Source organism: Musa acuminata, chromosome BXJ2-11 (genome assembly GCF_036884655.1).
Source record: "Musa acuminata AAA Group cultivar baxijiao chromosome BXJ2-11, Cavendish_Baxijiao_AAA, whole genome shotgun sequence".
Classification (NCBI taxonomy): domain Eukaryota; kingdom Viridiplantae; phylum Streptophyta; class Magnoliopsida; order Zingiberales; family Musaceae; genus Musa; species Musa acuminata.
Window position 1 is genome coordinate 24337595 of NC_088348.1, and position 25536 is coordinate 24363130.

Below are 25536 nucleotides of genomic sequence, written 5' to 3' on the forward strand. Positions count from 1 at the left end.
CTCTAATGTTGATATAATCTCTACTACTATTATTCGTGATATTTTTTTGCTTATCATTCAGAGATATATATAAGTTCATGCAAATCTATTTTTTTTTTTTTTTTTTTGCATTTTGCTCTAATGAGTTACAATAACTTATTTCTAAAACTCTTCAAATGCTTATTCCCAATCAAATTTTTTAGAGTTCCTCTTGCTACTAAGAAGATATCAGTCAAGCCTACTTCTTATTAATTCTATTATGTCATAATACAAAATTGAATTTCTAGATTTGTTTCTCATGCGAGTTTTCTTAAGCGCATTAAGGTTGTTTTACTTGCTAAGATTATGTATTAGTGTTCCTTAATTCTACTTCTTCGGAATACAATGAATCAACTTGAACAACTTATGGCTCATTTCCTTTGGTCTATCTTAAGAGCTTTTCTAAGGTGTCTCGGAAAACTATTTATCATTCAAAAGATAAGGGGGGTCCTAGCATATGTAGGATATCTTCATTCAATTATGTTTGTCGCATGAGGTATTTATGGGTCATTGCTTCCAAGAATTCCTTAGGGGTCAAATAGATTTCTGATCAATATTTTAAGAGATAATAAATATAAATTTTATATTTTTTAATATTTGTTTCTTAGAACTTTAAAAGTATTTTTCGAGTACCCGTAGGTATAGAACATCTACATTCTTGTGGTTTAGACTCTTGATATCCCAAAGGTATTTTTCATCTCATGAGTTAACCTGTTGACTCGTGTTTTTTATATTAAACGTATCGAGCAATGAATACCTAATTATTATTATCTGTGTGATTCTCTTTCGTATATAATATGAGATGAATTGAATGACATGATCAAATCTAGAAATCATTTATTTCAAAATTATTTACTCTTAAATTTATCTCAACGATTGTTCACAAGCTCTCGGAATCAACTAACAAAAACATAATTACAAGTTTTTACTAAGTTATAGTGTTTTCAATAATACAAAAAAAATACTATAATATAATAGAAAAATGGTTAATCAGATTGAATTAAATCGATCCCATTCGTGACTATCAAATCAAAGAGCTAAGAAAATATGAGGCATCTCCTCTAACGAAATTCTTTTAAAAATTCATCCGTTATAATTTATGTTATTAATAATATTATAAAAATAAAATTTATAATATAATGAAAAGGAGTACGAGGGACGCCTTGATAGAATGAGACAATAGGATTTTCCTTCTCGTAATCCTTATAATAAAAAAATAACATTCACACGGTTAAAATATTTTTAATAGTAAAAAAAAGAGTCGAAGATATTTGAAATCGATCGAGGATCTAATTCTCATTTTCGGATCCAATCGACCAATTCCATCACGGTTTTATAAGCATGTCAAATAAAGAATCTGCTTGTACACGACATGATCATCACATCTTCCACATCTCTTCCCAACACTTGCCAATCCCGTCCACCACCTTTTTCCTCTTGAAAACCCCTCTCAGCACCAGATCCCATGTGGCCATCTCCGGCACCAAAAACTTGCCCAGCATCACCACCACCATTTTCCCAGCGCCGCCCACTCTCCCCCTCTTAATCAGCCTCACCACTAGCCCATCCATAAACTCCCTCCCCTTTCCCCCGTCCTCCCCTCCCTCCCCCAGGAGGGCTTTCAGAAATATGTCGCACGTCACCGGATCCGGGTCGCACCCGCGATCCAACATCCGGCCCAACAAGTCCATGGCCCAGCCCACGTTGCCCTCCTTCAGCAGCCCGTCGAACAGAACGTTGTAGGTGACGGCGTCCGGGTCTGCGTCCCCGCCGGCGAGCATGTCGTTGAGCAACCTCATCCCTCCGTCGGCCATCCCAGCCCCGCACAGCCCCTTGATCATGGAGGTGTAGGCGACCACGTCCGGGGCGCACCCGCGGCCCAGCATATGCTTCCACACCATCATCCCGTCCTTGAGCCTCCCGGCTTCGCACAGGCCGTTGATGAGCACGCTGTAGCTGATGGCGTTGGGCTCGCAGCCGCACCCCACCATCTTCTTCCAAGTCTCCAGCGCCCGCTCGACGTTGCCGGACTTGAAGTGGCCCCTCATCATGGCGCTGAAGGTCACCACGTTCGGGGCGCAGCCCTCCACGGTCATTTTGGCGAACGCCTCCTCTGCGGCCTCCATGCGGCCGTGGCGGCAGAGGCCGTCGATGAGGGCGGTGAAGAGGACCGCGTTGGGCCGCACCCCCTTGGACGCCATCGCCTCCCACACCCTCGCCGCCTGGTCCACGTCGCCGCAGCGGAAGAAGCCGGTGACGAGGGCGGAGTAGACGAATTCGTTGGGGCGGACGCCCCGCTGCTCCATCTGCTCGGCCACTTGGTGGGCGTCGGACGGGCGACCGATCTCGACGAGGCCGTGGACGATGGCGCCGCAGGTGACCTCGTTGGGGGCGAGGCCGTCGCGGGCCATGCGATCGAGAAGGCGGAAGGCGGCGGCGAGGCGGCCATGACGGCAGAGTGCGTGGAGGACGGTGTTGTAGGTGGGGAGGGACGGGGGGCAGCCCTTGAGGAGCATGTAGCGGACAAGGTTTGTGGCGCGGGGAAGGTCGCCAGAGCGGCAGAGGGCAGCGATGACGGCGTTGAAGGCCGGGGCGGCGGGGGGGACACCGTCGAGGAGCATCTCGTCGAGAAGGGCGAGGGCGTCGGTGAGGTGGCCGGCGGCGGCAAGGGCAGCGATGAGGGTGGAGTAGGAGTAGGCGTCGGGGCGGAGGCCACGGAGTGGAAGGTGGCGGAGGAGGTGAATGGCGCCGGGGAGGTCGCCGGAGCGGCAGAGGGACTTGAGGAGGAGATTGAAGGTAAGGAGGTTGGGAGCAAGGGAGGGGTGGCGACGGACAGCGGAGGAGAAGAAGGAAAGTGCGAGGCGGTGGTCGTGGTGGCCGCCGGGGGCGGAGAGGAGCGCGGAGAGAGCTGAGTTGAGGGAGCGAGCGGAGGGAGAGCAGCCGAAAGAGGGGAGCAGGCGGTGGAAGAGACGGACGGCAGCGAGGGGGCGGCCGGCGCGTCCCAGGGCGCGGAGGATGGGGATGAAGACGCGCTCGGAGAAGGGCCGGGGCCGCTCGCGGCGCATTCGGGCGAGGAGGTCGCGGAGGGCGGGGAGGTTCGGGGGCTCGCGGTCGGCATAGGCACGGGCGAGGGCGAGGTATGTGGCATCGCCCTGGGTGTAGCCGCCGGTGCGTCGGGCGGAGCGGAAGATCTCGTCGGCGAGGGGCGGGCCGGAGTCGCTTGCGCTGGCGTCGAAGTCGCTTTCGTTTCCATCGGAGTCGCATCCGCCTCGGCCAGCGGCAGGGGCGGAGGAGAGGGCTCGGCGGAGCTTCCTGGCAGCAGAGGGCCGTGAGAGATTGCGGGAGAGCATAAATCGGGTGGATAGCGGGGTTTGAAGGGTCAAGGGCGAGGGGCATGGTTAGATTACGCGGAGCGATCGGGCATTGCTTGTCGCTGGTAGAAATAGTTAGGGTTTTATGTCGAACAGCCATCAAAGGGAAAGAGAGGAGAGGAGAGAGAAACTTGGGCCACTAATCCGGCCTGATTGGGCCTAATGAACCAGGCCTCATTATTTTAATCGTTTAATTACATTCCTACCACGGTGTCACACACCGTAAAAATCAAGCAGGTCCCCCCGCCTTCCGTTTCAAAAACCCCCAACAAACCTCGCTGGAGTCGTTTTCCTCCTCAATTATCCCGCCCTTCGATCTTCCCCCCAAAACCCTAACGTGCACCTTCTTATCTCTCTTTCCGATCTCATCTTTCTCTCGCTATGAATCGAAGGATTCGGAGCCCAAACGCTAAGCTCTCGGCCTCCCAGATCGAGGAGCGGCACCACCGGTTCCTAAAGCCCGGCGCCCTTGCGCGCCTCCGAGACTCCAGGATCAGCACTGTAAGATCGCCCCGATCCCTCTCCCACCCCCGCCTATCGCCCCCGTCCTTCCCCTCCTCTGCTTCGCCGCCCGCTGCTGCTCACGACTATGGAATTCCTTTCTTTGCCGCTCGGGCCCGCGGCCCGCGGTTCCCGCAGCGGAAGAAGCTCGCCGCCGCCAAGTCGATCTTCTTCGCTCCCTCGAGCCCGGAGTTCAACGAGTTCTTCTTGGACGCCTTCGGCACTGATATGGTTGCTGCTCATTAAGCTAGAAGGGTTTCCGCTGTGGATCTTCTTTCCTTCCGATCGTTTGGTTCGGATGTGCGTTGGGTTTGATAGATCGAGACTTAATAACAGCAGAAGTTGTGGTCTAGGGTAATTCTGTGTAGATCTGATGTGGGAAATGTAGAACATTTTTTCTTAAAAAGAGCTAACCTTTGTTCTCATTCTATAGGTGGATTACATCATGGCTTATTATTACTTCATGCTAAACAAGTTTCTGGTTCTGGTGATGTTTGTTAGAAACTATGTGCCTTTACTAGGCTTTTAAATCTGCAAAGTTGAGCCGATTTGATGGATTATTGGCAGCACCTGCATAATTAGTTTTTCATTTGTTTGATCAGAATGTTAATCACTGCTTCTGTTGCAGTTCTATCTATGAACTGGAGTTCGTAAGTTCTCTATCTATTTATGAATGGTTAATGAACAGTTGTAGAACAAACATTGGCTAGATCTTGTGCTTACTTTCGTCGACATACAGAAGCTGCTAGTCCTGACTCGTTAGGCTTTTTTCCTATTAAGCAAAGATACTGTTTCATTATTGCATAATGAATGCTTGATTGATACTTGCGTGATTATATGCAACTATTTATGCCTCTGATGAGACACTCTAGAAAAGTGTTTTTTAATTGCAAGATATATGGTCATCATTTTTCTTGTTACTGCAAGTTTAATTTGTTCTTCTGCTTTATGGTAACTTTAGGTATTTCCATCTGTTTAACAGAAGCACACACCACCAATCTTCTTGTGAGAAAAGTGATTAACATTCTTATAAATCGTTTGCAAGAACATCTCTGTATTTAAGATATTGTTGCTGGGATTAAATACTAATATAACTTTCAGGATAGTTGTCTACTCTTATTTGTTGTTTTCGTAAATAATAGTGCCCTTACATATTTGTATATTTTTACAAATGGGATGTGTTGTTTGATGGTAAAAAATATGTTCAAAGGTCTTGTTTAGTGACTACTTATCATGCAAAAGTATCTTATGTGTGACATCACTTAAACTATACTTATTACAAGAGAAGTTGGTAGTCTCAGCACATAGTCAAGATTATGGTGTCTAAGCTCTATTCATGTTGTTTAACTTTTGCAAACTGACTTGTTAAATAAATTATCTTATCCTATCCTTGAAGTTTTATCATTTTAAAGAGGTTAGACATTTCTGAAAAGTGCATTAATTAGGGGTTTGTTGTGATATGGTTTTAACTCATAGCAAGTTCCTTTCCTCTTCTCTATTCTCTAGTCAATAAATTATAATATGCACTCTAGTAGTCCTTTCAAGTGAACTAACTACCACAGTTTAATTTTTGAGAACAGTATTTACAACCTGCGTAATTTCATCCAATCAACTCTTTAGAACTGTCTCTTTGGAGATCAATTAGCTAATACTATGCTTGGAATCTTGCCAATGTTGTTTAGATTCTTGCCTGCAATCTGTCAGCTTATCGAGTTATCATTATCTGATTAGAAAAGGCATCTCCATTATTACTGACCCATAGTGAGGTAAGTTGTTCCCTTTGTGCTTTTCTAGGTTCCACTGAAGTCTGAACATGACCAGCAACTTATTTCCACAACAGAAACACCTAATATATCTCATATAAGATCACTTGAAATACAATCCATTTCACTGTTATGTGATGCTCTTGTCTTGATCACCACCATGTTTCTTTTAGTGGATCTGCTCTGTGTACATTAAACACGAATCTGGTGTAGGCAAGGGACCTCCATTACTGGTCATGCCTCTGTATATCTTTTCTTATCGGGCGTGATGTTATGTCACAAGTTCCTTATTACTATGTATGGCCAATCAGTTTGTTAAGCTATTTTCTTGAGTGCTATTTTTCCAATTATCTTTACAACTCAATTTGTTACAGGCTCTTGATTGCACTTTCACGGTCACTTATTTCCATTTTTGTTGAGTTTTGGTTCATGATACTGGATGTTGTTTTTCTTAATGGGCGAGTTCATAATGATTGAGTTATTCTACGAAACATTTATGGATTCATATTTGACTTCTATAAACTGTTTTAGTTTTTGGTAACTCCTGTTTCATTTTAATGTTTGCTTAAAGGGGATTAGACATCTGAATTATATATTAGCATAGTTATATAAATTTGCACGGAGGAAGTTGCCACATAAACAGTTCAGATTCCTCTTATTTGTACTAAAAGGAGATGAAAATTTGAATGCTTCCATTCATGTTGCCTTACTATGACTTTCGTAACCTACATTGGCTTAGCACTTTATGGTAAACATGCTTAAATGGCAGCATATGACATGTTAATTGCTTATTCAATCTACAGACTCACTGGTTTCATAGACACCTTGATGTATGTCTCTGATGCACTGTCTATTTTGTAAATACGAATTGCAGGCTTTCCTTTCAAAGACCACTGGTTCTAGGTTTTCCACAATTAAATGAGCATCTCCAATGTTCTCTACAATTTTCAGTTATGCAGATGAGAAGAATTTGATGCTCCAACTATAGTGAGTGTGGAGAATTTTGCTTTAACTACCACTAAGGACATGATATTGCTTTCCTTTATGCCCAAACATTTTTTTCTGAATATGCTAGTAAGTTTCTTACAGTTGGTTGAATGTATCAGTAAGGTGCCGTTGCAGTTTAATCTGGGGATACATTTGTTCAATGTGATGATTCATTTTCTTTCATCATTTGTGCATTGTCACTATGCAAGAAATATGGGTCCTGTATGTTTGTATATATCTAAAAAATATATATGTTTCCCTCTACAAAAACTCTGCTGTTCATCTTGTATGTACGTTTATCCAGGTTTTTAGCTCCACATCTTTGATGTCATTTTGGTCAAGAACAATATGCTAGTTGTTTCCATCTTTTACTTATATGATTACCTGATCCAGTGTTTTTGTGCTGTAGGAATTCATAGCCAGTCACAGTTCAGATGCAAGGATTCCCTGGAACATTTCTGTATTGATTTGGTGACATCGATAAAGCCTGCCCTGTGAAGTATGGGTATCCATAAAGCGATCCGTGGGGAGTCAACCGAGTGGTCGCACAAGGTGAAATGCTTGCCAGCGGGGGAGCAGACAATGAGGGCATGGCTTGACTAACTGCATGTTATCCTTATTAGGATGCTGATGTTCAATAAAAACACATTGGATGCCTACTGAAATTACTACAAGAATCTAACAAAAAGAAGTTTCAAGAAATTTGAGCAAGCTAGGTCTGAACAACTGCAGAGGATGCTGATGTTCAACCATAAAACATTGGCCTTCTACTGTCTTTGCAGCTACCAAAAAGAAGCTTCAAGAAATCTGTACAAGCCAGGAAGGTAATATGTAGTAAGACCATCTAAACTTTTCTTTATCTGCTGGTGTTGCTTTGATCTCCTTATCCTATGGTTCGTATAATGTGCCCGGTAGGGTCATCCTTCGCTTCAAAACAATATACTGTTGTTTGTCAATGTTTTTAGAGCGTACTTCAACTAATCACCGGATAGTTTTGGCTTTCTTGAACGATATTGAAAATTGTGCTGTGGTGTTCCCTCGTTCAATTGCAAATGATGGAGTCAATGCCCTTTCTTAGTTAAATTGGACTTGTTTTTAATCCATCTTCTTGCATATGAAATTATTGTTTAACATTTACTGTATTGCTCTTTGAACACAATGAAATTTATGTGTACACAGTTAATGATGTGCGGAATTTCTCAACAACAAAGATGAAGACGAAGCCTACTACCCTCAGCAATCAACTCTCATTCTGTTCTCTCACACGGCCGTGGCTTTCTTGGCAGCTTCCAGGTTTGAGGTGATATTTTTAGTATACTCATTTCTTTTATTCAATGAAAATGTTAGGTGAATATTAAACAACCTTCACCTGTTTTTTAAGTCTAATCTAACCTAAGTCCTAACAACATACAAACTGTATTTTCTTCAACATATAATTTTCAAGGACTTTCTTTTATATATCCACACTTGAATGAATTCATTGTTCTCTAAGTAGTTTGATTCTAATTAAGTAATACGAAAACTCTTACTAATCATAATAAAAAATTTTATTAAACAAAATAAATGAAATTTAAACTTTTCAAAAATAGAGATTTTAGCAGGGTGATGATTAAGATCAAAACACAACAGTGGCCTAACATGGATCATGGCACCAACACACTGTAGAGAACAATTCCAACATGTCGGGGTAGCCATCATCAGCCAATTCTTAAGCTACAAACCATACACATGGTTGGCTCGTACACTTATACCTGCATGTACATGTCTGTCTTCACGTGCTTGTTGCCATTGACGGCTGGCTGTTGCTTCCCTCACAGATACGGCATTCCTCACAACCTCCATCCTTCTCATGGATACTGCTGGAGAGAGAGAGAGAGAGAGAGATAATGCAGCAAAACGTTACAGGCTGCCAAATATACTTAGAACAAGGGAAAGGTTTTATACTCTAGTTTAGACTCATATCACTTATTAAATGAATCGGTCAATTATCTAGTTAAAATAGATCATGAGAAAGCAAGTTCTTTGTGTGAGAGAGCAGTTGTGAGTTCTCATGAAATCCATGGAGAAAGATGAAGCATAAAGAAGCAAAACATGTTACTTCCTATGCTTGAGTCCAATTTTGTTGAGAGCATGGCAATTCCTACAGTTAATGTTGGAACTCTTCAAATCTCTGATGACTATTTTGTAGGTAGAACCAGCAGCATTCCCAAATCATAATGGAGACCAGACTGGGTTTTGTCAGCTGCTCATTTTGGCAGCCACGACTCCCACCATATTTAGTCACGATCTGGAAAAGAACTCCTTGAACCCCTCCAAACCGACCCTTTATTGCCTCCAAAAGCCGACCACGCGTTTTGACTCCCCGAGAATAGTCTTGCAGAAATAAGAAGGAGACGGTTTGGCACTCGAGATATAAAAGGCATGGTTCGAGTGCATCGACATCACTTCTTCTCTGTAAAGATCCTCCCTCCTCCGTGGTGCAACAACGAGCCACAGCTCAAGAACAATGGCGGGTGTGCAGTTAGCTTCCTTCTTCTTGGAGGTGGCGCGGAGCTCGCCTCGGTCGCGCAAGGCCCCGTTCTCGGCGGTCGCGCCGTGGCGGTTCATGGCCGGCACGAGGCGGCAACTCCAAGAAGCTACCCTCGATACCACCATTGTGGAGGACGACGGCGCGGATTCCTCAGAGAACTCGCGTGCTGCTGCTGCTGCAGCAGCAGAAGCTCCGTCCTCTGCACGCGTGTTGAGAGCTCGAGAGAAGGAAGCATCTTCCAGGTGGTGACCTTTATCACCGCGATGGGTGATGCAGGTGTGCGCCATACCCGAGGAAGAGATGTGGCTGGCATGTGTTGTAGCTGCATATGGTCGTGTCATCTTCCTAGTTTGGAGCGCTTACATGTAGAGTAGATATGAGTTAAAAGTGTGGTAGCTTTGTCATGATGGCTTTGGATACATCGATATTTTTCTTATGCTCCAATTGGTTCCGTCAACTTAACTGATTTTAATTACATCATATACTATTGTTTTTCGTGACACTAATTCACAAAGGATCGATCTCTCCATATGTGGAGCTGACTGCCAGAACGAGCAGCTGACAAAACCCAATGTGGTCTTCATCATAATAATTTGTCAATCAAGGTTCTACAAAAATGTCATCAGAGAGTTGAAGAGTGGGAATTTGAGTGAAACATAATTGACCAATTCATGATCTATTTGAATGACATAATTGACCAATTCATTTAATAAGTTATATGAGACTAAACTAGAGTACAAAACCTAACCTATCATCCCTTGTTCTGAGTATATTTGGCAGCCTGTAATGCTTTGGTGCGGTATCTGTCTCTTCAGCATTATTATCCATGAGAAGGGTGGAGGTTGTGAGGAATGCCGTATCTGTGAGGGAAGCAAATGTGTACATGAGAGAGGGATCGAGGTTCTCAGGAATACCGTATCTATCTGTGAGGGAAGCGATAGCTGTCAACGTGTACGAGTACGTGAAGACATGTACATGCTGGTTTCAGTGTATGAGCCGACCACACATGAACATGCAGGTATCAGTTTCGTCTGAGCCAACCAACCATCTGTGTGGTTTGTTGCTTAAGAATTTGGCTGGTTATGTAAATCCATCACTGAGTCAAACAAGTGGAGATTAAAAATTTTAGATTATTAGATTATAAACTGTACTTAGATATATATATATATATATATATATATATATATATATATATCATGTGATTCTCTCGATATTTACTATTCTCTTGGTCCTCATTTTCAATTTCTTCTAATATAGAGCTCTTTCTCTTGCTCATAAATAATGTAGGTGGTGCAATCAATTTTATCCGCAACCATAGCTTGATCAATAAAATAGTATGACTAACTTTGTCTGCATCGTAAACTTGTCTCTAGTTACTAAGCTCAAATCTTTTTTCTTTCTCTCTTTTTTTTTTTTTATCATTCATACTTTTCTTTCTCCTTTTTTTAAATTATTTTTATTTTTTAAAGAATTTTTAAAAGAAAATTTTCATGCCTCCGGGATCTTAAGGTGTGTGTCACGCACTAAAGTAACACCTAGCTAAAGACTCTTGCAATCCACTAAAAACCTACATAAAGAAGAAAATATTAGAAAGACAAAAATAAACAATATAAAAAAGGATAAGAAAACTCAATGTCATAAACAACACAAAACAACAACTAGATTTCATTATGCAGAAAAATCTATTGTAGATTTCAAAGAAATGTGTAGGTTAAATATTTACCTCACACTTTCTTTAAAAAAATAATAATAAGCTAAAAAACATTCAACCACTTCTCAATCATAATTGAGGCTTCATCCGATTTAGTATCACTCGAGAGATTCCAAAATGTTGAGATTTTTGTTGTAATGTTATTAACTAAAAATCAATTCAATTTGCAACATGTGAAAACATCACAGACGTAGATCAAACGCTTTGATCGTACCACTTCCTCTCCCACTTGTTATTTTGATATCTTTGTCAAAAAACCTTTTTTCATATTACAAGTTGATCGTCCATCCTCCCACGAACTATAATTACCGAGTAGGCTTCTGTCTTCTTTCGTGACGTTGAGAAATTCCCCACTTATTGACTCCTCAGATCCGGAAAAAATGCCTATCTGACCAAACTGATTTATTAATTGGATTAGTGAATCAAACCACACTGAGTAATATATATATATATATATATATATATATATATATATAGGTAAAATAACTATATATAAAACACAAGTTATCATCATCAACGAAATGATTAGTAGTTCTAAATGTAAATGATTGGTCTTTATGAATTCAACAACTCCAAACAACTAATTCAAGTGTTCAGTGACAAACAAAATGACAAGCATCAAAATTGAGGATAAGACTGCTTAAGATGGAGAACGAAGAGCCACGCCATTGATGTTTAAACCCCTGCCCAGAAGAAGCCATCATCCCTAATCATCGCGGAAGGTCGTCTTCTTCCCTGAAAACGAGTAACCCCATTAACATTATCGAAGTGTTCAAAAAAACAGCATTCATTTCAGTGTATACCAGTACTAGCTGTACCCATGCTTTGCCTGTTGGGTGTGCCACCGCGACCCCTGCCACCACCTCCCCGACCTCTGCCTCCACCACCTCTGTCACCCCGTCCACCTCTCCCACCAAATCTCCCGCCACTTCCTCTCCCACCAAATCTCCCACCACTTCTACCTGCGCTATCTCTACCACCACCACCACTCCAGCCACCATCACGGTTATCGCCTCTTGGCTTTGCTTCATCGACTGTCAGGGTGTACCCTCCAAGTTCGGAGCCATTGAGTTCAAGTGCCTGCGTGAAGGCATCTTGATCCTTGAAATCCATATATGCAATCCTGCAACCATAAAACCTTCAATGTCACTGAACGGAAGCAACCATAAATTTAATTTACTCACATTCTGCCCTTATCATTTGTGTCAGCAAAAATAACCACTCTTGCACAGATTATACTGGAAATAGATCACAAAAGAAACTGATAGGCTATGAAATCTAAGTTTAGAAAAGTGACTGGTTACTTTCATAAAACCCACCCAACACAATTATTCAGCTCTTCTTTCCAACATTATAAAATTAAGCTAACAATTCAAGAAAATTATCTTGATATATCCTAAGATTCATGACTTGTACACGTTCAAGGCTCATGGTATAATAAACTGTGAATTTTCACCTTAACAAGCACCTTCAGTTGCATCTTATCTACTTCTGGTTTTACAGAAACTATATATTAATTAGTTGGTCTCTCATCATAAACATCAGAGAAATGAGCACATGAAAGGATTTTAATCATCAATAAATTTAAGCTATACCATAATATGCATTAATCCATATTAAAAAGCCTAAAATAGCCAATTCTAGTAACACACAATCATACTGATGTAACAGCAAAACTGGATTGAACATACTGATGTAATCTTTACAGGTAGATTTGGCAAAGCAGATTTAAAAAAGCAAATGTAAGATGGTTACTAACCCCTTGGATGCACCACTTTCATAATCCTTTGGAATGGAGACTCGTGTAAGCTCTCCACATGACCCAAAATGCTCTTCAAGGGAGCTTCTAATCTGTAATGACTCACAATTAATAAACAATACGAAGGGATAACAAAAGAGGACATAATTTTATAATACCTGATCCTCTTCAAGTGATTTATCAAAGCCTCTCACAAATATGGTTTGGCTCTGACCTGTCCCACCCTTTTGGTGAGAATAATTGTCCTTCCTGTAAAATGTACAAAAAGCCAGCAAGTTTAGGAACTTCATCTTATTTTAGGAGTAAATCTTTGCAACTTTCTCATCTATAGAGTCACTAACAGGGGAAAAAGTGAGGATCTCTGGCACCAAAAGAGAAAAATAGAATCCTACCCATTTATTACATATTATGAAATGCAAACTGGTTGTTTTCTTGCTTCTATGAAGATCTAGACTAGCAAACATTAGCATCTTAACTTGTATCTTCAATTGGCGTAAGAGAATCTTTTAGTTGAGAATCCTACCCGTTATTAGGTGTATATGAACCCCTTTCACGGGCCACGTCAAGTCTTACTGCACGACCAAATAGTTCCTGACCATTCATTTCAAGTGCCTGCATAAAGAAAGAAAACTGATAAATATCTATTCATCAAATCAAGTCCACTTCAACAGTTTTTCCTGAAAGCATGTACAGAGAGCATCGCAAGTTCACAACCATCATTGACAATTAAAATCATTTAACTAAAACTTCCAAATAGAATAAAGCAACAAAATATAGCAGTGGCATAAAACCCACAGAGTTGAACACAAGATGTGTTGGGAATAACTGAATATACAACTTAAAAGAAGCAAGATGACCTTTTGAACTGCTTCCTCAGTAGCAAATTCAACATGACCAAATCCCTTAAAACTACCATCATCTGCTCTAGCCATCCGCACATCCACTACTTCCCCGGCCACTTTGAAGAACTCCGATCTTCAAGAGAAAGAACAATCTTAATAAGCTCACTATATCAGTAAATAAACCAAACCCTTCAATCATAATTATATGTCTACTTGTAAAAACATATTTATGCACGTGTAGGTCGATGTAAATAAACACATACAGGTTTACACAAATATGCCTACATGTACATACACAAATCAACGTAAAACAACACACTATGATAAATGGTGTTAAAAGATGAAACATACACATCATCCTGTTCAACATTATAGGACAAGTTTCCAACAAATATTGTTCGGGATCCAGTTGTCTGAGTCTGACTTGTAACAGGAGTTTTGGGCTATATCAAAAGGAGGAAAAAAAAACATAAGCCAATTTCATCTACAATAATAAAAATCATAATTAATTGAGCCAGTAGAGTATACCCCTTTCATTTCAGACTTTCTAGCAATTTGTTTTTCACTCTTCGGAGTTGCATCCACCATTTTCACATCTTTAACCTGCATTAAAACACTTTCAACTTAAAAAAATGATATAAGAAACAAATAAGCAATCAGTATTTGGAAAGGAAATAAACTACTGTTACTCCCACACTTCAATGAAAATTCTCGTTCAGGTTGCTGGTGTTGATGGGGTTGTGTGCTTTTTGTGTGTCCAACCACCAACATGAACAGGTCATATTTCCAGATTAATTCTACCTGAACTATGGTACAGTACCAGGTGTTACCAGACCACACAATGTCATCTGGTACCAACCTTCATAGTCATACAGATTCTTGGACTTGAAAAAACCAATTGGTATGTATCAATCCGACGTAATTCAGTGCTACGCATTGAGTTTCAAGGCATACTATTAAAGTCCTTGGATCTGAAATCAGGACGAGCGACCAGATCCAGAACTGACCAAGAAAATAAAACTACTTCAAAGGACAGCTTTTCGAATGGAATTTCTTGCTTTACACACTACAAGTATAGGGTATACAATGGAAATATTCAACTAGTTTAGACCTTGTTTGGATCTGCAGTTTTTGTCACTAGCAATCTTAGATCTGCTAGTTTATTCCCTATCTACTATCCGAAGCATATGCACCTCCATCTAAAAACTAGTACATAATATCTCATTTATATCACATTTAAAGACGATGCAAACGATGGATATTGAGAAGCAGATACAGCAGGAGAAAACAACAACCTCCCTCTCCTCTCCCAGTCAATTTATCTCTCTTTTTTCTTCTTCCTCTCCATTTATCCCATTGTGTCTCCCAACCAGCAACCAGAATTGATGGTATCAGCCAGTCTAGGTAAACTGAACAGTTTCAGTCAATCTTAACAATCGTCTGTGATTCCGGCTCCCCATTATCAAACAATCAAAAAATGTTTAACCCTTTACCATCCACGTTTATAATTTGTTTGTAATTGTTTCATCATACCTCATTACCATCCTTCAGTATCACTACTTTCTGATCGTTAACACATCTTCACTTCCATGCTTTGAAACATTCTAACAAAATATTCTCTAATTTCTCATTTTCTTATTGGTTCCCCAGTTAACTTTTTCAGTACCATTTTTCTGGCACTGCTGTTAAATACTATATTTGACTTTTATGATCTCCTGTGACAATTCCCAAGCAAATCAGGTATTAGCTATCCAGAGTTTGAAGAAACAAAAAAGGCTATGCATACTACCGTTGATACATGCACTGTTTTGTACTCATTCTGTAGTTGTTAGTGGGCATAAAAGTGTAAAATATTTTAAGCCCTAGACTGTCTTATGGACTTGTTCACTCAGCCCTTTTTCCTTGACATTATATCAAATTTACCAACTCACAGATCACAATAATTTGACAATTTTTTATTCGTTTGGTTTTTATTTTAAAACCATTTCATTTCCAAATTATTAATTTTAACTTTGATTCTGTCTGATCTCGTCCAATGAGTCCTGCATGGTTTTATTACCTAATTCTAATTGTATCTGCTCCTAAAAAAACAGTTTGTAGTTTTCCATAGCAGGGTTTGTGAGTGTAATACCAAACTATGAGTGCTAATACAACATTTTTGGCACACCTCATCAGGCATATGACAGCAGCCAAGCATGCATTCATGCCCATTTTGATGATGCTAAATCAAAAGATACATAATAGAAAATGATTAAATATGTTCATGGTCACCTTCTTAGCTTGTTGCCCTTTTGAATGTTCACCATCAGAACTTTCTTCAGAGCTGTCATCCTCATCTTCATCACTACTAGTGCTCTCCTTTTTGATAGCCTTTGTAGCAGGTTTACCAGCAGTAGATGGAACAGAATCCTACAAGATTAATATTTATCAAACCCTATGAGAAGTAAATGGAAGTGCAAATCTATTAATGCATATCAATTCATCATCAACCAACTCATCAAACTACCGGAACTTTTCGCTTCTTCAATTGTGGCTCCTCATCGCTCTCATCAGAACTCTCATCGCTCTCATCAGAACTTTCATCAACTTTAGTCTTGTTCTGAGGCACCTGAACACATAAAATTGAGAAGAACAGTCAATATTTCTAAAACACAACAAATCTACAATATTAAGATACATAACAGCAAAGCATACAACATAAAGTACTTGCAAAAGTCATAAACACATAATAAAGAAGTTCTCTGAACCAAGTCCCAATCAACGATGCAAAAGAAGTTTGCAAAAGATCGAATTCCACAAGAAAAACTTTCTTGTCAATAGCTTCACCAATTAGCATAATCAGTGTAGTCAAAAGCTCTAAGCGCCAAAAATCAGCACGGTCCCAGTGTCCGAGACACTAAACACTCGCCCAAGCAAAGCGAGAAGCTCCCAAATATTATAATTTAAAAATTATATATCATGAATAATAAAAACAAACTAAAACAAAAATAACACATCAAACTTCCATTCATTTAAAGTACTAAATTACATTGTCCATATTCAATAACAAAATGATAAAATAAATCAAGATTAACATCAAAGAACATTAAAATCCAGTTCATCATATTCAATCTTGTCACCATCTAAAGCTACAACAATCCAAAACACTAATAAGTAGCACTAATCACTACAGAAATAGCAATAATAATCAACACTTTACTACTGATTCACTAAAGCAGGCAGCAGCTGCTGTTCTCACAAACATAAACAAACAACAAAGACTAACAGCACAGCAGGCAGCTATTCGAAGTTTAAACTGACAAACATCAATGAAGTGGCAGCGGTGAACGGAGAATAGGGAGTGGAAGATGGAAGAGGGAAGATGCTGTAGGATTGGGTGCGGTGAATGGAGAAGAAGGCAACGGTGAAAGGGAATGAAGGCAGCAATGAACAGGGACGAAGGGAGTGGAAAATGGAAGAGGGAAGAGGATGTAGGATTGGCTGCGGTGAATGGAGAAGAAGGCAACGGTGAAAGGGAATGAAGGCAGTGATGGACGGGGAAGAGGGAAGACACTATAGGAGGGCTGCCGTGAATGGGGAAGAAGGCAGTGATGGACAGGGAAGAGGCTGCAGTGAACATAGGAGGGCTGCAAGGAACATGGAAGAAGGGAGTGATTAACAGGTCAGGAGGGGCAGAGAGAAGAGGGAAGAGGCTGTGGAGCGGCACAGTGAACGGGCAGAGGTACGAGGAGAAAGAGCGAGATGCCGGAAGGGAGGGGAAGCCATCGCTGCTGCCGCCAGAAGAAGATGCCACCACTACCATTGCCACTAGAGGAAGACGCTGTCGCTGCCACTGCTGTCATCATTCACCAATGGGAGGAACCCCGCAGCCGTGCAGAAACAGTGAGAAAGGGTTTCTGCGTTAGGGCTCGAGCGTGGACAGGTCTAAATCAAACTCTACAGTCGTCAGCTCAGGGTCTAACTGGTTCGATCAAACCAGATACAATTAATTGGTTCAACTCAAGGTCAAATTGGTCTCAGTTGAACCAAGCAACCACCCGACTCACTTAGTGCCTAGGCCTCGCCTGAGTGAAGACACCCACCCAACCCAATAGGTGGGTGCTCAAGCCTCGCCTTGCCTCACCTAAGCACCTAGGTGAGTGCTTGAGCGCCCGATGACTTCACTAAGCGTAACAGGTCAAAAGTCTAAAATGACCAAAACAACAGAACAAGTACAATAGCAGAATTTTAGAGAAAATATAGAGACATGACAAAGACAAAAAGCTAGAAACAGTGGAAATGATAGATCAAAATCTTCCTGATTACGACAATGTAAAAGGCAAAATAATTTGCAACTCAAATGAATGTATAAAAATTAACCAAGTTATTCTAGACAAAACAAATGTGCATCATTTTAACTAAGAAGAAGAGCAAATGTTCGCTTCTCAACAGTAGCCAGCCATTTGTACCTACCACTCATCAAAGAGACCAACTATGGCCACATTTGTTTAGAAATTTCTATAGTACAATTTACCAAAAATTCAAGAATTTTAATTTTAAAAAAAGAAATGAACTAGATAAGGGCTAGAGAGAAGAAATCCAGTTCAAACTAACATTCCATGTTCAATTAAAACCAAATACGGGTCAAATTAAAAAGAGACACTATATTACCAAAAGGCCATAAGAATTAAGCGATAATAAACAAGCCACCTTCTTATCAGTTTGATTTTTGGAGGGTTCGTCATCAGAACTTTCTTCAGAGCTGTCATCCTCATCTTCGCTACTGCTTTCCTGTTTAACAGACTTGGATTAAGCTTGCCCACATTTTAAGAAAAAGAATCCTCTATGAAAAACAATCCAGAAACCAAGACAGGAACAAGGAAATTATATGGCAAATAAGACAAAAAAACTAGTGGTCTTTTTTATTTCATTGTGGCTCTTCATTAATCCCATCAGAACTCTCATCAACTTTAACATTATTTTGTAATTTCTCAGCACATAGCCCCATAAAAATAGTCAATACCTCATCTGAGCAAAATTATATAATATCCACTAAATATGACAAAATACAATCAAACTACTAGAATATCATGGCATTGCCTTAACATCAGTATCAACAAATCCTGGAAAATAAACTGTTCAAATTTTACATGCATTGGACTCGTCTGAAATTGAACAGAAGAAATTGAGCACTTTCAGAGAACGATTATGACCAAAAAGAATATGTACTCTTGACAAGTAGACAATTTCCAAATTCAATACTTATACCACTCCCTCAGACTGGCATGAAACTAGTACTGTATTCGCTGGTGCAGGCTGAATAAAATGAAAAACAGATCTAAGAAATGGTTGGTTGCTGATGGTTTGGAGATTGGATAGCTACTTGTTTCATGGCCTTAATTTGAGCTGTTGATTGATCAGATATTAATTCCTTGGGGTGTTCATCTAAAAAATTCATAATTTTGTATGTATCTCTATTCAAATACAAGCACATAAAATAATGTTGTCATCACAGTCCTAACCTCCTCTTATTTTATTCTCTTTCCTTCTTTTACGAGGGTTAGTCATGGCAGAATCATGTAATCATGAATCACTTAAAACAATTTAAGGCCAGTTCTGTGGATTTGCTGTGAACCAGCTTCATACAGGTCAGTCAGCAACCTGGTCCTGGCTCAGACCAGCAGATACCAGGGGTTGTATCGTAAGGTTTAATGCCTTGGCAACTGGAAACCAGAACCACATAAACTTAACACCTATATCGGACAATGAAACTTTGAAAAAGAGAACACCATCATGTGCAAAGAAGTAAACTGGAAAAATGGTCTAAAATGTGCATGCATGAAGATGGGGTTTAACTGTCACGAAAAGTATCAACTAATCAACATAACTTAGCACTATCATTTTTTTTCAATGAAACTCTAGCAGCTTTTCATTCCAGGACTTTACATTACTATAAAGTACATGGAAAAGAAGTGAACTGAACTACCCATACCCTTGTATCCTTTGTATATTAAGTGTGTCCCCTTAAAACCCACTAATGCACCCCGGTCTGTTCGTTAATGCACAACAGCTTGCACCATTGCTTATTCAATTAAGCGTTAGCACAAGGGCTTCGCCCCTACTCTTCTTTACTATTGCTTCTTTCGGTTCACCCTCTGCGTTACTTGTTAAAGTAATCTTTCATTCGATTTCCGAGTCATGTTTTACTCTGTGTTACAACATTTTGTGGAAATGAGTCCAAATATAGCATATCCAGTGATTTAAAAAGCGCTAGGTGCCAGAAGGCACCAAGGTCCAAAAACACTCGAGGCGCTAGGCACTCGCTTGAACAAAACGAGACACTAAAATATAAAAATATATAATATAATTAATAAATATAATTATTTAAATAAAAATATGATATTAAATTTTAAAAATCTTACAAAATCATAATATCACATTAACAAAAAATCTCAAAATTCAAAACAATAACAGTAATTTCAAATAAATAAAAATTAGTAATATTAAAATTAAAATAATATATTATTAATCTAATAAATAAAAAATATTATTACTAGTATACTGTTAATAGTATACTATTAAGTCGATGTGAGAGGAGGTAGCAACAAGCAACGAGAGCGGGAGAGGCGAGCGACGATAGTGGCAACGACAGCGGTAGCAACGAGAAGCGGCAACGGCGAGCACCGATAGCAACGAGCAACGACAACGGGAGTGACGAGCGATGATAGTGCCAACAACAATGGTAGCAACGAGCAATGGCAACGACAACGGGAGCGACGATAGTGGCAACGATAGCGGGAGTGACGATAGTGGCAACGATAGCAACAAGCAACGACAACGATAATGACGAACAAGGTTACAGTTGGGAAGTCGCGAGAGGAAGGCTGATATCGGTGCTTTAGTTGATTCAATTGACCCAACTAAAGTATCGAAGACCGAACCAGACCTAAAACGCTGGTTCGATCGCCTGGTTTAACCCGAGCGCTCGCCCGAAGCGCCCGACGCCTGAGCTCGGGCGAGCACCCAGACGACGCCTCTTTGAAGCGCACCGCCTGGAAATGAAGCGAGGTGCTCGCCCGAGTACCTAGGCAACCACTCAAGCGCCTATTGAAATCATTGAGCATATCAATTGCTCTTGATTCTTCTCTAGTCTCAAGAGGTATTGCTGCACTAAATGTCATTACCCAACCCAGTGGGACAACTAACCCATCAATTTGATATAGACCTAAATCACACGATCTAAAATGCAAGTTAATGATAGGAGATTCTTGTCACCCTATAAATTGGTTCATTCTCCTCCCACATCTGATGTGGTTTAGATGTGGAATTAAACGAGACATCACAATCTCTCATATATTTTAGGCTTCACATCTCATCAAGGCTCAAGAATAGCCCAAAATCACCCCTAGTTGTGAGGCACAACCCCAATCCTTGTGAAGGCTCAAATATAGCTCAGAATCACTCTAGTAAAGCATGTGAGGCACAGTCAATAGTTGATTCATATCATGTCTCTAATATAATTTCAAATGTGACTATCCAATTAACATGGCATGGGACTACATCACATCAACTAAAATTCTTATCAACAATTTGATAACAATAGACTTATACAGCCTCATAAATCAACTCAATTTTCTGTGCATCCATGATCTTACACGGCACTAGATTGGGATGTCTTAACAGAAATATCATACGATTCCCTAATTGATAACAAAAAATAAGGGGTTGCATCATAGTAAATTAAATCTACACTAAGGTAGTGAAACTGCAAGGTAACATTGTATTATAACAAAGACAAGAAAAGGGTAAATACCTGTTTCTCTATGGCAGCCGGCTTTTTCACAGGTAGACTAACCTTTGCTGAAGGTGCCTGCATCGCACATTAAAGAGGATATACTATAGTAAACTGACACTGAAAGTCTACGAGAAACAATGACAAGTAACCATAAATTTCGTGAAGAATTGCACAACAATCATGGTAAAATTCAGAAAGAATCAAATCGGTTTGACCTGAATATTTCATCGCTTTCTAAACCATCTATCAATTCCAAACATACCACAAGCTAAAACACCAAGGACAAAGAAAACTCACCATGATCTGTGTCATACCTTTTCTAGAGATAACATGAAACATCAAACAAAAGGAACTAAAAGGTACACCACCACAAGCATGTGATGTCATTAAAAAAAGAACATAAGACTTGTGTATGCGCTCTGTCATATGCACTAGAAAAGCATGCTAAGAAAATAAAATTCTACTTTTGAACTTCCAACATGAAGTACCAGCATGGTTTCCCAAAACCACTTGGAAATCCTTCCCTAAAACTTGCTTCAAGAAGTAAAGATTTCACTATTTGACATGATCCATATACCAAAGACAACAAGAAAAAGAACAGTATCAGGTTCGCACAAAACCACTACAAAGCACAAAAACACCAGACATGAATGAGACGGCATGATACCACAAGATGGCATGATAACTGGTGCAGACAGATATAACATGCTACAAAATACAATACAAATACTCATCTACAACAGCCACATGCTTCTACTGCACGATATATTACACTATTACAGCAAGTAATTAATGTTAAATAATTACTATGAGACTTACAAGATATCCACAACATCTATGAGACTTAGAAAATATAGAGAGATTTCCATAGTCATTAATGTCAAATAACAACAGAATTTGGCACAGAAAGAATGTGTCTTACAGCAAACAGGAAACAATGACAATGCTTGGTTGGGTCATTAAATAAAATAGTATTTCAGGAGTCCATTCCACACACCAACAGAATGGGCAAATGTTGGTTCCAGGAGGTGTCCTATAGACATGCAGTTTTCTACATTAATCTAGTTGCTTATTGATAATAAATCTGAAATCTTTGGTCTGATGAATATATCTTCAAACATACTAATTCTTTTGTTAAGTATAAAGAGATCAAAAACTAGAGAGCACTTCGGTCCCGTTTTGCCACTACCATTGTTTCCATAACGGAAAAAAAAAACAAGTTCATTAGAAGTAAAAGAACTCTGGCACAGCATTAAATTACATTATAAATCTGAAATATGCAATTACTAGTACAGTTTCCATAAAGAACATAAACTATATTTGCACCTAAACTTCAATAAACCATTAATAGAATCGTCACAAGCACATAACCATGACAAGCATCAATAGGAGAACATAATTACAATATATCATCCTTCAGGGGAGTATTACACCAGAGTCTCAGGCTTACCTTATCCTCATCAGAATCTGACTCGCTGTCTGAAGTATCACTGGATTCTTCTTGCTTTTTCAAACCAGTCGCTGGAGTTGCTTGCTTCTTAGCTGCTGGAATAACCTTGGTTGTTACAGGAGCATCTTCCTGCAAAATTGGCAAGCACTTAAATCAAGTCAAACAGGCAAATTCATAACATATATATACGACTTATTCTAGTATTTACAAATGTTAAAAGAAAAAAAGAATATGGTTCCCCCACATAATTGGGCTGAGCTACAATGTATTGAGGGCAACATCACCAGATGGCACTTCTAATATACAACTTAGAAGCAAAAATTTAATAAAGCTAAACAAAATGTTAAACTGCTTGCATCTTCATCTGAATCATCCGAACTACTGTCAGAATCTGAACTATCACTTGATTCCTGTTTCTTTTTAGATACTACAGGTGTGCCATTCTTCAGGCTAGCTGATGGAAACTTCTTGGGCTGCAGTGCAGCTTTAGCAGGTTTCTGTGATTCAAGCCACATTTACAATTAAGCATGTAATAACAGAGAAATAAATTCCACAACATGTGGCTTTTGGCTTTTTTGTGCCAAGATCATATTGACAATTTAATGACTCTACACCGATGAATTCATAATTTTTGCCCACAATGAAATAAGACCTACTTAAGAGCTTTAATGTAAAAAAAAAACTTTAATAGCATGATGTTGAGACTTCAAATTGGGTTCCTAAGTGCATCATGACTGCAGTTGTAACAACAGAAATTTGGAGCTTACTTAGAAAAGTTACACCATGATTTATCCCTGAAAAATAATAGATTTGACCCAGAAAAGCTAAGCCATAAGAATAAACTCACTTCATCCTCTTCTGAATCACTTTCTGAACTGCTCTCTGATTTTCCTTTTTGGGCTGCAGCACTGGCAGAACCATTCTTGGAGACAGTAACTGCAACCTTTTTAGCTGGAGCAGCAACAGGTTTCGAAGGTTCCTGCACAATATGAAATATTCCTAATTTTGTCATCAAAATAAGAGAGATGATGAAAAACTGCCAGTATTAATTTTATAGACTCTTTACATCATCTGAAGAGGATTCCTCGCTGCTATCACTAGACTCCTTTGGAGGAGGCTTTGTTGGTTTACCTTGCTTCTTTGGAGGAACTTTAACCTACAAAGTCAACTCTCTCAAGTAAGAATTTGAAATATTACCGTTACCAGCAAAACCAACATATTATTATAATAACATTAACATGTTGAACGAAAAAGAAAAACCTCATTATTCCAATATGTAAAAGAAAAACCACCAGATGCTGCACAATATGATTTACCATTATTTGCAAAGCATCACTTTTAACTATCGTGTGTTGTTAACAAATAAATGGGATGCTATTCTTAAGGACAACACAGTTCTTAAATTTGGTAGAAATTAAGAATCAGCATGGTAATGACATGCAAACTTCAATCATGATAGATACATCCTGCTGAAAGATATATCGACAGATGGCTTTTACAACGCGTTAAAGAAAAAAATCATGCAAATGCAATCACAGCAGTACAAGATTGCTACATTACTCCCTTGCCCTATTGTATGAAATTCACGAAGTACAGTGATAACACACCTCCTCTTCAGATTCAGAGGAAGTTTCATCCTCTGAACTACTTTCAGGTTTCTTTTTTGAAGGAACCTCCTGTAAAAACTTCTTAGGCTTCTTAATGTCCTTTTGGGGAACAACCTCCTTGACTTCTCTCTTCTGCTTCTTGGCACTTGCTGCTTTCTCTATTGCCTCTTCGGCATCCCTCTTGCCTGGACAATTAAATAGTCAGATGTCATCAACGCTCATACAAAATAAACAAAACTAATATAGCCTTTTTATGCCCAGTAAATTAATTTGTGCTGACCTTTTTTACCAGATTTTCCAGACAGCATTGGTGCCACAGCTGCTACCACCTGTATGACATTTGTGACTTTTCAACATTTTGAACAAAAGAAGGTCCTTCAAAGCTGGAACTTTAAAGTTTAATATTACCTCAGTACTCGCCTTCTTGTTTGACTTGCCCATTTAGTGATGCTAGAGGGTAGTCAGACCCTAATAAAACAAAAAAACCAAAGTCACAAACGGATCCCCAATGACAATTTTCATTCACGACGTAAAAGAATTTGACACGCTAAATTTCCAAAAGCATACTTAGGTTGTCGAATATAATTTACTATAGATACGAGCAATGACTATTTCAATTTCTTGGCAAGTAAAAAATGTTTGAGAAAATAAAGAAAGAGAAATATCCAAACGAACAGAAAACCTGAAAAAAGAAACACAAAAGATCTCCTAAAATTTCAATAAGCAATATAGTCGCCAACAGACTTATGCACAAACCACAAAGATACAATCTTTATTATCGATTCAACGTCTACACTACAAAAGGCCGCGAACTTACAAGATAACACAGCTAGAACGACGGGAGCAACCAATAATAAAGATGTTCATGGATCCAAAAACCACAGAGAGAAAAAAAAAACAGCGCGACGCTGTACAAAAAACTAACTAAAAAACTTGAGCTCAGACGAAAAGCAGCACGAAACAAGGAAAATCGGAGAAAATTAGAGAAACGAGTAAGGAGTAACAAGAAAAGAGAAAGGCACAAGCATTCAACTCGATTACCTCGAGTAAGGAGAAAAGAAGAGAAACGAGAAGGATACAAGGCAAATCGGAGGTTGGAGGCGGACAAAACGAACCCTAACCTGAAGCGTTAGGGTTTTAGAAGGGCTTCGTTTAGCCGAGGATCGAAGCCTTATATAGGAGGATGTGTGAAGCATGGCATTCGATTTAGGGCTTCCTTGGGT

At 39.7% G+C, this 25536-nt stretch overlaps 3 protein-coding genes across 4 annotated transcripts; 1 reads left to right on the forward strand and 2 right to left on the reverse strand.

Annotated features, from left to right (window-relative positions):
* Window positions 1–1203: 1203 nt before the first annotated feature.
* LOC103971376 (pentatricopeptide repeat-containing protein At4g20090) lies at window positions 1204–3490 on the reverse strand. The gene has a single exon (XM_009385380.3). The coding sequence runs from the start codon at window positions 3366–3368 to the stop codon at window positions 1398–1400; it is 1971 nt and encodes a 656-aa protein (XP_009383655.2). The 5' UTR covers window positions 3369–3490; the 3' UTR covers window positions 1204–1397.
* Window positions 3491–3616: 126 nt separating this feature from the next.
* On the forward strand, window positions 3617–4447 carry LOC103971375 (uncharacterized). The gene has a single exon (XM_009385379.3). The coding sequence runs from the start codon at window positions 3771–3773 to the stop codon at window positions 4134–4136; it is 366 nt and encodes a 121-aa protein (XP_009383654.2). The 5' UTR covers window positions 3617–3770; the 3' UTR covers window positions 4137–4447.
* A 6944-nt stretch (window positions 4448–11391) lies between these two features.
* LOC103971374 (nucleolin 2) lies at window positions 11392–25504 on the reverse strand. 2 transcript variants are annotated; one of them, XM_009385378.3, is made up of 19 exons: window positions 25355–25504; window positions 24722–24781; window positions 24594–24642; window positions 24314–24498; window positions 23773–23862; window positions 23554–23685; window positions 22707–22835; window positions 21275–21331; window positions 18172–18252; window positions 15989–16090; window positions 15754–15891; window positions 14011–14085; window positions 13834–13925; window positions 13498–13615; window positions 13164–13252; window positions 12799–12889; window positions 12641–12732; window positions 11700–12004; window positions 11392–11616 (listed from the first exon to the last, which is right to left on the reverse strand). In XM_009385378.3, the coding sequence occupies exons 2-19, from the start codon at window positions 24752–24754 to the stop codon at window positions 11588–11590; spliced, it is 1887 nt and encodes a 628-aa protein (XP_009383653.2). In that variant the 5' UTR covers window positions 24755–24781; window positions 25355–25504; the 3' UTR covers window positions 11392–11587. The 2 variants fall into 2 exon arrangements, with proteins under 2 accessions (XP_009383653.2, XP_009383652.2); XM_009385377.3 differs by having other exon boundaries at window positions 11685–12004.
* Window positions 25505–25536: the final 32 nt, after the last annotated feature.